This window comes from Typopeltis vanoorti, chromosome 5 (genome assembly GCF_054136105.1).
Source record: "Typopeltis vanoorti isolate ZY-2024b chromosome 5, IOZ_Tvanoo_1.0, whole genome shotgun sequence".
Lineage (NCBI taxonomy): Eukaryota > Metazoa > Arthropoda > Arachnida > Uropygi > Thelyphonidae > Typopeltis > Typopeltis vanoorti.
This window is the reverse complement of record NC_143553.1, coordinates 145,158,416-145,174,039: the sequence shown is the minus strand read 5'-3', so window position 1 is coordinate 145,174,039 and position 15,624 is coordinate 145,158,416. Positions and strand designations below refer to the sequence as shown.

Sequence of the window (15,624 nt, the reverse complement as noted above, 5' to 3'; positions counted from 1 at the left end):
AACATTTACAATTGTTTCTTTAAACTCGAATGGTATAATTAATACTTCAGCTGTGACCAAGACACAAGCTAGTATGTGCATGCTTTATGACTTATTCTTGTGATTCATGTTTTGAATGTAATTACTGGTCTGTCTCCCTGAATGATATCCACATAACATTGGATGAAATATATTGAAGTTTTTGAATAAAATTCTGTTTATTATTATTATTTTTTTTATTATTAAGGCACCTGTAGTATGTGGCCTTCCTTCCTCATACGTGTAGTATGAGGAAGGAAGGCCACATACTACACGTGCCAGCTAGCATTTATTCTTGAATTCATTCACACTGCTTGTACACAAAGCATTCAATGGCAATCCATTCCGATCATGGATTATGCAATGAGAGAAAAATCTAGCCCTCACCCCCTTCTTAGTGGCATTTATTCTTAGCTTCCAAGGATGTCCTCTTGTCCTTTCCCCACCCTCCATAAATTGAAAAATTTCATCAGGTGAAATCCTGTATGACCTTTCAGAAGTTTGTAAGTCTCAATCATATCACCCCCTCTTTCTCCTGTTTGCTACCGTCTGCACTCTACAAATTCTCAGTCTGTCTTCATAATCAGTATTTCACAATCCTACTGTGCACAATAGTCCAAGTGAGGTCTTATCCCCTTGTAAAAAGGCAAAATGACATCCTTATCTTTTCATGTTAAAGTTCATTTCAGCATTGCAATTATCTTCTGAATTGTATTTGCAATCTTTGCTACATTTTACGATCCCTAGCCTGATCAGTTTTTTCTAGCATAATGCCACGATTGCAGTATGACATCAGATATCTAATCATGCCAAAGTGCATGACTTTGCATTTACTGACATTGAAATGACATCCATTTTCCCATTCCCACAATTCCGGCCTATTACCTTACCTATCTTTGCGACATACAGCTAAAAAAAAAAGCTGTATGTCACTTGTCAAATCCTCCCAAATATGTACAGGTTGAATAACAGTGGACCAAGCACTGATCCTTGTGGTACACCACTGGTTAACTTAAATCTTGCAGATTCGCATTCCCCCATATACCACTTTTTGATATCTGTCAGTCAGCCATCCTCTTATCTATGCTAGTATTCTATAATCCAAATCCATATTCTCCAATTTTTGCAATGTCTACCATGCTGTATTCTATCAAAAGCCTTAGCAAAATCCAAAAGTATCATGGTATATCCATTCGCCTTGTCTAACTCAATGGTAACATTGTTATAGAATGTGAGCAAGTTGCTAAAACATGCCTTCCCTTAGTAAACCCATGTTGCTCATTGCAAAGTAGAGATTCACTGTCAACCCATTTCTGAATGCAAGCCCTAACCAATTTTTTCAAGATCTTCGCCACCACTCCTGAGATACTAATTGGTTGATAGTTGGATACATCGGTCATTGCACCACCCTTGTGCAATGGAATTACCAAACATTCTTTCTATTCTTGTGGAGTCTTCCCTGTTACGAGACTCATATTAAACAGCTTATGCAAAGGAATAGCCAGTTCAGCTGAACACACTTTTAGCACACGTGCTGACATCCCATCAGTCTCTGTTGCTGAATTCTTATTCAGTTTGTGCAACAGCTCTAATACATCGTCCTCATACACCTGAGTTTCTTCATCCAGTGAAGAGGTAGCAGTGTGCTCAATGTTGTGTACACCAGGTTGATAGCTTTTAACAAAATTGGCACTCATTAGTTGGACAATCTCTTCTGCATTTGTTACCCTCACATCATCTCCATTCAGAAGAGTTATTCTTTCATATTCATTCTTTCTTTTACTTGCAGCATATCGATAGAATTCTTGTGAATTGTCTTTAGCTTGCAGAGACAGCTTCTTTTCATACTCCCACTTAGCTTTCTGTACAACAGTTGTGACTATTCTAGCCTGCTGCTTATAATTTTCATAACAGGCATCATCCTTACGTACATTTTATTTCTTCAACATCATACGTTTCTTATGAATCTCTTGCTTAATAAGATTACACATCCATTTGATTCCTACCCTATTTATTCTTTGAAATCTTGGAATTCATTCTGATATTGCATCATTTAAGTTTTTTTTTAAATGCTTCCCATGTACTGTCAATATTCTTCCCATCCAGCAACTGATACCACCATTCTGCTGAACTCAGTATACTCCTCAAGTGGTCATAATTTCCTGCTTTGTAGGTCAGCATATAACCTTTTCTGAATGGAACATTTATTATTATCATCATTATTATTATTACCACCCCAAGACCTCATGGAGTCAAAGACTCATCTGGGAGGTCCTTTTATCACACACATAGCTCATCATACTGTGTTTTAAACACATTCAAACTCTTTGCAGACACCACATTCTCAGACAAGGCATTCCAATCATTCACAACTCTGCACGAAAAAACCTGCCTCTCATTCCCCTACTCACATCCTCTTTATACAGTTTCCAGGGATGACCTCTGGTTCTCCCCTGATCTCCCACTATTCTCTGTAAACTTCTCCAGCATTGATCCTATAACAACCCCTTACCTTGTAGGTCTCTATCATATCTCCCCTATTACTACCTCATAGATTACTCATATCATCTGGTATCCAAAGTAGGAGTTTTGGTTTCTGTTCTCTCTCTCTTTCTCTCTTTTAACATGTAGTGTGAATGAATGATACCTTTAAAGGACATGCCAAATATAAATATATGATGTCCTGAAACTGCCTCCATTCAAAGGAAAAGCAATAAAGCAGTTATGCTGGACAAACCAGAAGATTAGGAAGAATCCAGATCAGCTGGTATATAATTCTGTAACCATACACTTTGTCAGAAGAGAGTCTGAATAGTCATATGTAGATATCCAATCTCTGCCATAACACTGTTGAGACTATGATATGGCAGAGATTGGATGCCCTCTATATGGCTAGTAGCACTTTCTTCTCATTGTAAGTCTTTACTTTCTTTCAGTGTTTTTATTAAAATGCACCATGAACATTAAACCAAACAGTTACGTTCTCTGAACATTTCGTGGGAACATTCTCTGTGAGTCTGTGGCAGACTCCATATTGGCAATCACAGAATTAGATAGAAAGCTTTCAAGTAGCACAGGAACAAGCTATTAATTAACTAGAGAATAACACATATACCACAGTAAAATAAATTTCAAAAAATAATTGTACTGATGATGTCTTATTATGTAAATATTTCATCTTATATCATAAGACATCATCAGTACAATTATCTTCCACACGGTTAGCCTAGTGGCTATGTGCTTCACAACCATATGCCTGGGAAAGGAGTGTCCTAGGTTCGATTCCCATTGACAACTTGAGGAGCTTAAGGAGCTTCCTCGACCATAGCCAAGCTAGCCGATCTTGGGTGTGGACAGCAGGGTTTTCCCTCAGTTTATCTGGGGTTTTTCATCCTGCAAGTAGGCAAACCATCCCGTGAACACACATGGATACAGTCAGGAATACTTTAGACAATCCCTCCAGCCATAGGTCTGAATTGTCAGCTATGCCAGCCCCGAGTCCGGATAAAAATGGGGGGGGGGGGGGGATTGAGGTTGTGCCGTACCTCCCTGTAAAAGGGGCTCACGGCCGTTGAATCACCATACGAAATGAATGAATAAGTACAATTATCGAACAACAATAGGAATTGAATTAGAAAACAGTAGAGCGCATGCTTAAATTAGAATTCCTCTAGGTATACAGTCGCACATTAATGGATGAAAACTATTGGGATGAAATTAAAATGAAATAAATTAAGTTAGTCCGTGCGGTTAGCCTAGTAGCTATGCGCTTTGCAACCATATGCCTGGGGGAAGGAGTGTCCTAGTTTCAATTCCCATCAGTAACATGAGGAGCTGAAAGATCTTCCTCAGCCATAGCCAAGTTAGCCAGTCTTGGGTGTGGACAGTAGGGTTTTTCCCCAGTTTATCCTGGGGATTTTTATCTCGCAAAGCAGGCAAACCAGCCTTGAGAACTCAACACTACGGAAAATAGGATACACCAGAGCATAGGGCTTGACCACCTTATCCTGTGAACAGTTTGAGGTCTGATGATTAATAAACCCACGACACCTCAAGGTAAAAGAGGGTAAAAGGAAGACGATGAGATGAGAGATAAATTAAGTTAAAATTGAGATAAATTTAATTTAATATAATTGAGGATAACAATTTCCCAAACTTTTGTAATAGTGAGGCAGTCATTATGATTGAGATTAGATCTATGAAGTCATTATGATTGAGATTAGATCTATGAAGTAGGGCTTTTGGCATTTTCTTTATATAAACATTCATGTTTATATATGGATCTATGTAGCAGCTTAGCGTTTTGCCATTGGATCCTGTGGTTAGCATTTTCAATTCCATGTTATGCAAGGCCAGATTTTGAGGTTTGATAAGATGAATTTGGTAAGATGAATGTTCAGAGATATGTTTATATACAGATCTTCCTGTTTGGCTATAGTAAGATAAGTTACACGAACCTGGTATACAGTAGTATCTCGCTAATCTGAACCTCTTTAGTCCGAACCCTCCAGTAATCCGAACTGTGGTTTGAAAGAAAAAAAAAAGGTTTTATTACGTATTATTATATTTTGTGTACTATTATTTTTATTTCATAATTATTATTTTAACCATTATTTTTATTTTATTATTATTACAGTACAGTATTTTGTTTTCATACTGTTGATTGTATGGTTACACTGTAGGCCTATTTTGATTTATTGTGTGTTCATGTTTGCTTTTTTATACTGTACAGTATATACTATATTGTCGGCATGAATCACCGCTGTCGAGAGTCATGGATAAAACTGTGGCCTTCTAGAATTTATGAAGATAACTACGGTGATACACAAAAAGCGGAAATTAAAAACGTGCATAATTTGGTTAAAAATATAAATCAGATGTTGAAATTTCACAAACGGAATGGATTACAGGTAGAACCAAAAGTGAATTCGAAATCAAATCAGATGCTGAAATTATAAATATGATGCTACAGAATGAATTAGAAGACGATGATGACAATAAAGAACTCGAAGGAAAAAAAAAAAAGTAAAACATGGAGAGGCAGTTTACGGTTTTAATGTGTGTATAGAATGGGCTAAGCTGAATGATATGCCATTCCACAAAATTTTATTACTAATGCAGCTCCGAGAAGAAGCATTTGAAAAAAGTTTAGCTTCCAAGAAGCAAAAGAAAACCAGTGACTTTTTTTACAAAGAAATCAAAAACTTTTTTTTTGGTGTTATTTTGTGATTTTTTTTTTTTTTTGTATTGTGTACAAGAAAGTGATATTTTTTTACGTAAATTAAGTTACATACTGAACTATGCAATTTTATTAAATCAGAATCCTCAACATTACAGGTACACACAAACTAATTTTTTTTCTTAAATAAACTTGTGTACTGTATTATTTTTTAATTTTTATATTATAGTAGATTAGCATTTTTTCTATCAGTTACTTCATTTATTTACAGAATTAAATTGATGCACCATTAGAATCTGATTACTTTTGTCTTAAATGCTAGTTATTGTTGTCTCTTGGGAGAAAATTTGCTAATCCGAACTTTTCGCTACTCCGAACGATCACAGTTTTTATTAGTTCAGATTAGCGAGATACCACTGTACTTGGTATATGCCAGGTAGCATCATTGGTGAGAGTTTGCCTTTTGGAGTATGTAGCGGGTTATGAATTTGGTTGATGGGTTTATTGGTAGCAATGAGTTGATATTTTTTCATAATTTTTGCCACACGTTCAGAGATGCCTTTAATATATGGTATAGGAGTCCCGGGGCTTCTTCTTGTCTGTGTTGCTTTAGACGACAGTGGTTGAAACAAAGAAACAGCCTTACTAAATGGATACTATCCATTTAGTAAGGCTTATATTTGGATTATATCCATTTAGTAAGGCTGTTTCTTTGACAATTTCCAATTCTTGTTTTCGAGATGTTTCAGAAGAACAAATCTTGTGTGCTCTGGATACTAGGGATTTTATGATGCCATAAAATCAGCTCACCATCCTTTTTGAGATGGATGGTGACCTGATGTGTTGTGGATTTAACAACATGAAAAGTTGGTTTTTGGTAGACGAAGTGGAAATGAATCCATCTTGCTTATGCTGGATGTGTACATCAAGAAAGGAAATACCTTTTGATGATTCTTTTTCTAGTGTGAACTTGATATAAGGATGTAGGTTGTTGATTTTTTGTAGAAATTAATTAATTTCTCTATTGTTTTGCAAAAATTGAAGTAAGTAGCAAATCAATAAATCGATAATATAAATCACTCTTATCATAATACATATTTATAAAATTTACACAAAAATTATCATTATCAAATCTTTTTCTTTCTTATTTCAGAAATGTTTCACTGTTTAAATAATGAAGAATAAATTAATTAGTAGTTAAATTTTAAAAAGAAAAAATGATACATTAATTGCTCTAAGTTAAGCTGTTCTAATGGAGGTATGTATTGTCTTTTTAAAGTGTTTATTGATGCTCCTCACATAATTCCTGATTCAGAAAATCTTCATATCACTTGTCCAAGACCAGGTATATATTGACATTAAGATTTTTTTTAGTCTTTTTATAATGGCATCATTATTTTCTACTTTTCATTATATATGTTTTTGAAAGTTACATGGGAATATAATAATAACATGAGCTACATTAGCATGAAATAACACAAAAATTAATTATTAAAGTTCATCAGGTTAAAACTAAACATAAAAGCATAACTAAGACAGTTATAGATCCAATATAGTACTGTGAGTTGTTTATGCTTCTTTGTACAAAATTTCACTTCCTCCTATTAAAATTCAACAAAGATACTAATATTCATGTGTTTTATACAAAAGTGATTTTAATTTAATGAAAGATAAAAAAAATCACATATAGATATTAAAGACATGCTTGCAGAACTATACTGATCTATTGCAACTGGGTCTGCATCAACTATTATATGTTTCTGCTTTGACCTGCTTACTTGATATAAATTTTGAGTTATTTCATGAGTTAATGATAGTTTGTATTATTACTAATTTAAATTTATGATCTTCATGAAGTCCTAAAAGCTGATGAAACATAAATATAGATCTCTACTACTAGTGTGGAAAGATCCAATCAGTTTAAAATAGATTCAGTTTGCATTTGATGTTAGAGGAGATTATCTTTTACAAAAAACAAAATTTGAATCTTGATTTTTATACATATAACTTAAGTAAATTTTAAAGTTCATTGCATCAGTTTCAACTTTTGGTGGAAATTTAACTAGGTTCAATTTCTATATCATCATTTCCAAGCTGTTGACATTTTTTCTAAATTTATAAAAGAAGTGCTGATTTTGAAGCTCAATAAGGCCTGGTCGGCCGGGTGGTTAGCGAATCTGCTCTCCAGTCAAAAGGCCGTGGGTTTGAATCCTGCCATGGGTATGGATGTTTGTGATTGTCTGTGAAAGCACTAGTGGTGGTAGTCGGTGGTAGATGCCGTTGGTGTTTGATGATGAAGGTTGGTGGAGTAGTGAGATGAGAAGTTTTAGAGTTGATGCCCTCCCTCGATGAGTCTTTGGACTCCCTGGAAGTGTCACATAATAATAATAAGACATCTTTTATTTGCAAAATAAATATCTCAGCTACCCTTTTAATTATAATACAACATTAACATTTACTAGTGTCCCCCTTTAATTTATATGCATAGAATACAAAGAATGTCATCTGTTCATAAGAATATAATAATTTTATTACTGCAAATATTTTGACTAGAAACTTGTGCATCAGCATAATCACAGGGTGAAGCTAGAACAAGGAATATTAATCCTATTTACAGAGCTGAGCCACATGCTAGAATGCCACCTAGCAGATAGTTACAGTAAAATATTTTACAATTAAGGCCCAAATTTAAAATTAAGTGTTGAAATAAAATAAAATTTAATTACATAACAAAGTGAATGATACAGCATTATATTAAATTAAATTTTAAAAAATAAATTAATTAAAATAAGGGGAATTCCCTATTGCTTGCCATTCCATTATGGGATGCATGAAAAGGCTTATGTGTTGGTAGTACACTGCCAATACACAAGCCTTTTCATGACCAATAGAAATACCATAAAAATAAGCTATACATAGCTTATTTTTATGGTATTTCTATTGTATTGATTACAACACAAAATGATAAGAAAATAATTAATATTTATTAACTTAGCTGATACTTCACTGGTATTATATCCAGCACCTTCGCACAAGAACAGTTTGTTACAGTACACAAAACAACAACAATTTGGTATAACAGTGGGACTAGTTTAAAAAAAATAGTAATGGACAACACAAGGAACTAAAGTCCTAATTTGGTACCATCTATAGAAAAGAGAAAAAACCAGTATTAATTAGATCTTGAAATGACTGTTTCCCAGATTTTTGGCAAATTTATACATCCATACTTGTTGAGGTTTGAAGTATGTTTTAAAGCTGCTGTTGATTCCAAATACAATCTCTCTGATTTATAATGACTTCTGTGTAGCACTTTTGTTTTCTTCCTTTGCTTTCTGTATGAAGGGGTATCCAAAGCGTGGTCTGCTAGACTCAACTTCCATAACGAATAGTGCTGGATGCAGTTTTTATGTTCGCCAAGGCAGATGTCAACAGTTCTTCCTGTCTGTTCATAGTAAGTCAGGTCACAAGAACAGAGCACTTCTAAACTCCTGGATGTGATAAAGGAGAGAGTTTGTCCTTAGATGAAGGGATGAGAGTTGCCAGTTATGTATGGTTTAAATATAATGCATAGCCGAAATGTATTAAGCACTCTAGATATCTTTTCAGATGTTCCTTGAATGTATAGAATGTAACAGTTTGATGTAGTCTCGTGATAGGCAATGGAGGGAATTTCTGGGGAGTATTTTTAGGACATTTATTCAATTATGAGGTTTAATGGAATAAATACAGCATGTATAAATAATTAAACAACACATTTAATCATTCCTGTATTTCATCTTAGTCATTGAGACATCATCACTGAGATGAAATATAGGAGTGATTAAACAAGTTGTTTAATTATTTATATGGGCTGTATTTATTCCATTAAACCTCATAATGAGTTCAAATCAGCACATCAGTCTGAATAGTCCATTATTTGCCATTTATGAGGATGAGTCTCTTCTCAAATCTTGGCAATAGAGAGGCAGTCATTCTGAGTTTAAATCTGGGCAGTGAACTGTTTGACTTTGTCATGTACTCAGGCTATTTCATCTATAAAATCAATTCTACAATCAGATTGAAGGAACTGCTTTGGGAAACCCTTTGTTACCTGCACGTGACAATTTCCGGATGTCCTCCTTTTCTGTATCCCTTCTGGAATACTTGCTACTTCTGTTCACTGTAAACCTACCTTCACAGGCTGCCACATATAACACGATTCAGCACATCATCCATCTCAAAAAATAGGCATCTTCAAATCTTTGCTCAACAGAGCACATGTTATCTGTTCCAATTCTCAAGCTCTCCAACAAGAATTGTGCACCATCCAATGCATCTTACTACAGAATGGCTTCCCCTCATTTCATTTGCATTTTAATCTTAAATTGCATTTTAGATTCTTACAAGCCCATCACTGAGAACCCTGAACCTCTATGGCGAGTCCCTATTCCATACATCGCAAGCATCTATGATATGATTGCTAGGATCCTGAAAAGATATACAATTTAGTTCTTACATTTTTCCTTATCAACAAAATCTCCTCTTGGTTACCATCTGTGAAAGATAAATAGCTCCCCCCCCTCTCTCTCTGTGTCCCTCGTGTTTACCAAGTTTGGTGTGAGTGCCTCTGTTCATACTTTGGACAAACAGGATGTTCTTTTGAAAAACTACTACAAGAACACCAATGTTATATCAACAACAGTAAACCTGAAAACTCTGGCCTTGCTCTGCATGGAGTGAACACTGACCACAATATCCTATGGTCCAGTAATCACCTTTTACATCAGTGCAGGTTTAGGTTTATTTAAAGAGAGTGCTGAAGCACTTCTACATCACCCAAATTTAAATTGGAATGACTGCATCTCTATTGCCAAGATTTGGGAGAGTCTTATCCTCATAAATTGCAAGCAAGAGTGAATTTCCCCATTTTAATTAATTAAATTTTTTAATTTAATATGGTGTCATTCATTTCATTATCTAATTAAAGTTAATTTTATTTCAAATCACTTAATTTTAAATTTGGGCCTTAATTGTAACCTTATTTTATTGTAACCATCTACTAGGTGTCATTCTGGCACATGGCTCAGCTCTGTAAATAGGATTAATATCCTTTGTTCTAGCTTTTCCCTATCACCAATATAGCCAGATGACCAGATCTGTACATAGAATTCTAAAAAAGGCCTGATTAATGCCTTATACAGTTTAACTATTGCCTCCTTATTTGACTTGTCAGGGGGTTCTGCATTATAGCAGCAGTTTTCTAGATGACCTTTAAAACTTTTCCGATGTGTCCTCAGAACTTCAGTTCACTATCCACAAAGATCCTCAGATCCCTCATCTTCTCCTCCACCTCATAAAACTTCCTTCAACATGATAAACCCCATTCCATCTTCTGTGGCCAAAGTGCATAAGTTTACACTTAACAACATTGAAATGACATCCCTATTCTTCAGCCCAAAGCACTAACCTATTCAAATCCTCTTTTAACAGCAGCACATCAGAATTTCCTTGCATTACTCTTTGTGACTTAGCATCATCAGCAAACAACTGAATATCTCTTTCCACACCATGAACTATATCAGTGATATATAAGTTAAATAGCAGTGGTTGTAGAACAGAGCCCTGTGGCACCCCCACTTGTCACCTTCCTATTTTGGGACATTTACATTCACGATATTTCCAGTTTATTGTCAAGATTTAGCCATCTGTGTCCCTTTGGATATTATGGAAATATCTAAGGAAAGGTGGGATGACAAGAATAACACTGTTTCAACCCTGTTAAGGGTTATATCAACCCTTATCTCCAATAAGTTAGATGATGGTATGTCTCTCATGCATTTAATAAGAGAAAGCAGAAGGAAGATGATATGATTATTGAGGAGTAACTTGTAAGTCTTTAACCTGTAGATTTTGGATGAATCTAAATATTTCTTCAATTTATGAAGAAGCGGTTATATTTCCTGCTTCTTGTAAAAATGTTTTCCAGCTTTTTGCAATTGTTTGCCATCTCATGGCTGCAGTTTTTCTCTCTCTCTCGTGTAGATGGTATTCATACTGAGTGAACTTTGCATCAGTGTATGCCATTATTTTTTCTTTAATCATGTGTGTGTCTCCATAATCTTTAATTGTGTATCTTCATTTGACAATCCACAACCTTCTCCATCTTTATATTTTTATCTTAATATTTTTTTCCATTTTTATTATTGTATTGTAATTACCTTCAGGGAGTCAGGAACTCATCAAGGGAGGCCCCATATCACTCACACAATATCTTACCTTCTCTTGAATTCATTCACACTATCTGCACTTACAACCCCCAAAGACAAGCCATTCCAGTGACACACCTCTATGAGAGAAAAATCTAGGCTCTCATCTCTTTCTTGATTGCATTCATTCTCAACTTTCATTGATGTCCTCTTCAAACCTTCCATAAAATGAAAAATTCCATCTACTGGTATCCTGTATGACCCTTCAGAAGTTTGTAGAGCTGTATCCTATCATCTCTCTTTCTTCTGTTTGCTAGCATCTGCAGAGTACAAATTCTCAGTAACACCTTTTTACACTCTAATTTGTATCCTCCCCACTGTATCTACATCACATTGGAGACCAGATCTGCACATTAGTAGTTGAGATGAGTTGTATCAGAGCCTTGTAAAGAGGCAAAATGACTTCCCATTCTTACATGTCAATGTTCATGTCAGCATTTATCCTCTGAGTTGTATTTGCTATATGGCACCTGAACTTTTGCCCAAAGAGGGCACTTTAAACAAACAATACTCAGCAGAAAATCCCAAAAAGTGCACAACAATATCAACCAGAAATAATCCTAAAAAGTTACAGAACAGTAGAAGCCACCTTTCCTGTCAACTATGGAAGGACTATAAATAGTTACAACTAATAGTAATGAAATCAGGAAGTAACAGTTGAATAGACAGAAGACCAAATGCTAACAAAATAAACTCTTCTAGAAGGAGAAATCAGAAAAGAGGTAGCCAAAAAGCAAATAAAGATACTGGAGAGAACATACCATCCAGACAAAATCATTGAAAAGGAAACATGAATTAATAAAAACGGTTATGGATAAACACACTGGAAATTAAAAAATGAAGTTAAAACAGTATCAAAACCTGAAAGAAGTGATAATTTATATTGACTAGGTAGCAGTAAAATCTCAGGAAAAGAATGAAGCTGAATTTATTGAGCTGTTGCAATACAACTTCCTTAAACAGCATTGGACAGAAGAAATTGAAAGTCAAAGAGTATCAGAATGGATTAAGTGTCAGAGGGGATTTCATTAAAAGACTTGACTGTTCTGCCTCCACTTGACAGTAATCATGCTATGCTGACCTGGAAAATGGCTGTGGTGGGATATTCCATTTAGAAAAGGTTACATGCATTGCCGTACTTGAACTTTTCCCAAGACTGGCAGGGTCCAAGGTGCCAGAGTGCTCCAGGCCCCTCTCTCATTGTTTAGGGCCCTTAAATTGGCCCTAACTTTTCAGGGCCCCCCCCAGCTAGAGCCTTGTGCACCTGTCCATAAGTACAGTCCTGGTTAATGCTGAACTTCAAAGCAGGCAATTATGACCAGCTGAGAAGAATACTAGGTTCAATCCAATGGTATCAGTTGCTGGATGAGAATTTAAATACTTCTCATGGCAGTGCATGAGAAGTATTTAAAACTTACATCAGTGATGCAGTATCAGAATGTGTCCCTAGAGTTCGAAGAATGAACAGAGTGGGAGTGAAATGGATGTTCAATCTTACTAAGCAAGAGATTCTTAAGAAAAAGATGATGTGCAAGAAATATCATGTGCTTAGGGATGATGTCAGTTATGAAAATTATAAGCCACAGGCCAGAAGAGTTACAATTACTGTATGGAAAGCTAAGAAATTGGCTCTGCAAGCTAAAGAAAACTCAAAACGTCTATCATTATGCAAGTAAAAGAAAGAATGAATGTAAAAGAATAACTCTAGTCAGTGTGGATGGTATGTGGGTAGCAGATGTAAAAAAGATTGTTCAGCTAAGTAAAAAAGTTCAGCTAATGAGTACCTATTTTCTAAAAGCTATCAACCTGGTTCATCAACCTTCAATGCTAACTCTGCATTGAAGGAAGAAACTTATGTAATAGATCTGTAGCATAAACTGAATATGAATTCAGCAGTAGGCACTGATAGGATATCATAATGAATGCTAAAAGTGTTCAGCTGAACTGGCTGTTCCATTGATCTATTGTATAATTTGAGTCTCAGCATAGGAAAGATTCCATTTTTCTAAAGTTTAAAAACATGGAGCATTAAAAACATTGTTTTTAATGTTTTATTAAAGTGCAGAAAATTTTTAATAAAAGAGGGAGATTTGCCTGTTGAGTGGGAGGGAGGGAAGGAAGGAAGAGATTTGGATAAATGTTTTTAGGTGGGGCTATCTATGCTGTGAACTATTGGATGAAGTGGGATATTAAGTTTGGGAATTTTAGGTACCCCATATATCCTGGGTAGTTTGACCCAGGATATATGGGGATATACCATATTTGCCAGCATATAAGATGCATCCCCTTTTTTGTACACATTTTTTAGGAAAAAAAAAAACTTTATCACTGAATATTATAATGAATTTACAGTATTTCAAATATAAAGTAATAAGTAGGTCTACTTTCAACAAATACCTAGTCTAACTAGGAAAGAGTACCCACCTTTTAATCTTCTTTGTCAAAACCCAGAAATTCATCTCCAGAGCTAAATGAAGAGACACTTGAAACCTCTTCTAAATCAGAATCTGAGTCCTCATACAACAAATTGTCCTCTGTACCATCCAGTGCATTACTAATGCCACACTTCTTAAATTATTTAACCACTGTCTCAGTTTTCACAGCATCCCATGAAGTTTTGACCCATTCACAAACTTGCAAAATGCTAGGCCTGTTTCTTCTTCGTGGTGGCATAACCTCAAAATCTGAAGACTGCATCCAGCTGTTCCACTTATCCTTCGTAAATCCATTAAATATATTAATACAGACAAAAAACAAAGGTTGAAGCTGACTAGTTAGACCTCCTGGAATTACAGCTAACTGAGTTTTCAATTCCTTGAGTTGATCTTTTTAACATCTAATCTGTGAGTAGCTGTATATAAAACGCACCCTGTTTTTCAGACTTATTTCCAAAGGAAAAAAGTGCGTCTTATACGCCGGCAAATATGGTGTATATATATATAAACCTTTTGGTAATAATCAAATAACCAGAGGCAAAAAGAGGTATTTTGCCTCTGGTTAGAAACAAAATATTGGTAATATCAGAAATCATTAATCATGAGAATATGGATATTCTCATGTTTAGACAGTTGTAATGTGATTACAAATGAGGCAATGAGGAAATCAGCAAGGATGTGAAACATTCAAGCTAGTGTTCTAATGCAGGGATCGGCAACCTTTTCTCGTGGGCCACATTCAACTTTTATTTTTAATAATTGGGCCGCAAGCGTTTAATTAATAGAAAATAGTGAGTGAAAAAAATACTCAAGGTATCAATTTTTATTATATCAATCTTAAAAAAAAAACAGAAAAACAGAAATATTTAAAGTACAAGATATGAAACAAGCATGAAAATGAAACTCAATGAAAAATTATTATCACATAAAACCAAAGTAATATAGTTTTATGCATCACAATATGTGTGTCTCCTTGCTTAATGTGATTTTTGTGATTGTTTTCCCTTAGCCAAATTACCTAGATCCACTTTATAACCTGAGATGTAAATTCGAATTGAAGCATGCAAATGTTCATCAGTTAGTCGAGAAGAAAATTTATTTAAGTTAAGGGATTATTAAACCCTTAACTTAAATAAAGTTTGGCGATTCCAAGCATAAGCAAATACCTGGATAGTGCACCACCTGACCCATTTGGTAGTGCAAACTGAGGCAACTCATAGTAAGGGTGGAGCAAGCTCCGATCACTATTCTTGGTATTTACCCATAATGTGAACTTAGCTCCTAGGAACTGTATTACTGTTCTACATTATGAGAGAAGGTTACTACCCAGACCGGTTTCAACCTTTATTGAGGTCTCATCAGTGAGTAGGTAGAGCTAGTTAATACCAAGTTTGTAGCGAACAGAACTTACATCCCTTCTATGAGAATTGCGAAGAAGGTGTCCTAATAAATTACTAATTATATGAAGAGACAAAGGCTTCAATTCGGCCACATGAACTTATTTAAGTTAAGGGATATTACATCCCATATTGTTTCTTAGTCGAATAAGAAACTCAAAGAGTTTCATGCCGAACATAGAAACTATATTGCCTTCTTCGCAATTCTCATAGAAGGGATGTAAGTTCTGTTTGCTGCAAACTTGGTATTAACTAGCTCTACCTACTCACTGATGAGACCTCAATAAAGGTTGAAACCGGTCTGGGTAGTGACCTTCTCTCATAATGTAGAACAGTAATACAGCTCC

The 15,624-nt window shown here is 35.2% G+C and overlaps 1 protein-coding gene across 1 annotated transcript in view; it reads left to right on the top strand.

Annotated features, from left to right (window-relative positions):
• Positions 1 to 15,624, top strand: part of LOC150106906 (esterase OVCA2) — a 122,943-nt gene that overhangs the window by 56,674 nt on the left and 50,645 nt on the right. The window contains exon 5 of the mRNA XM_090393368.1: positions 6,477 to 6,542. Within this exon, the coding sequence (XP_090249494.1) occupies positions 6,477 to 6,542 (66 nt within the window). The remainder of the gene's footprint in view (positions 1 to 6,476; positions 6,543 to 15,624) is intronic.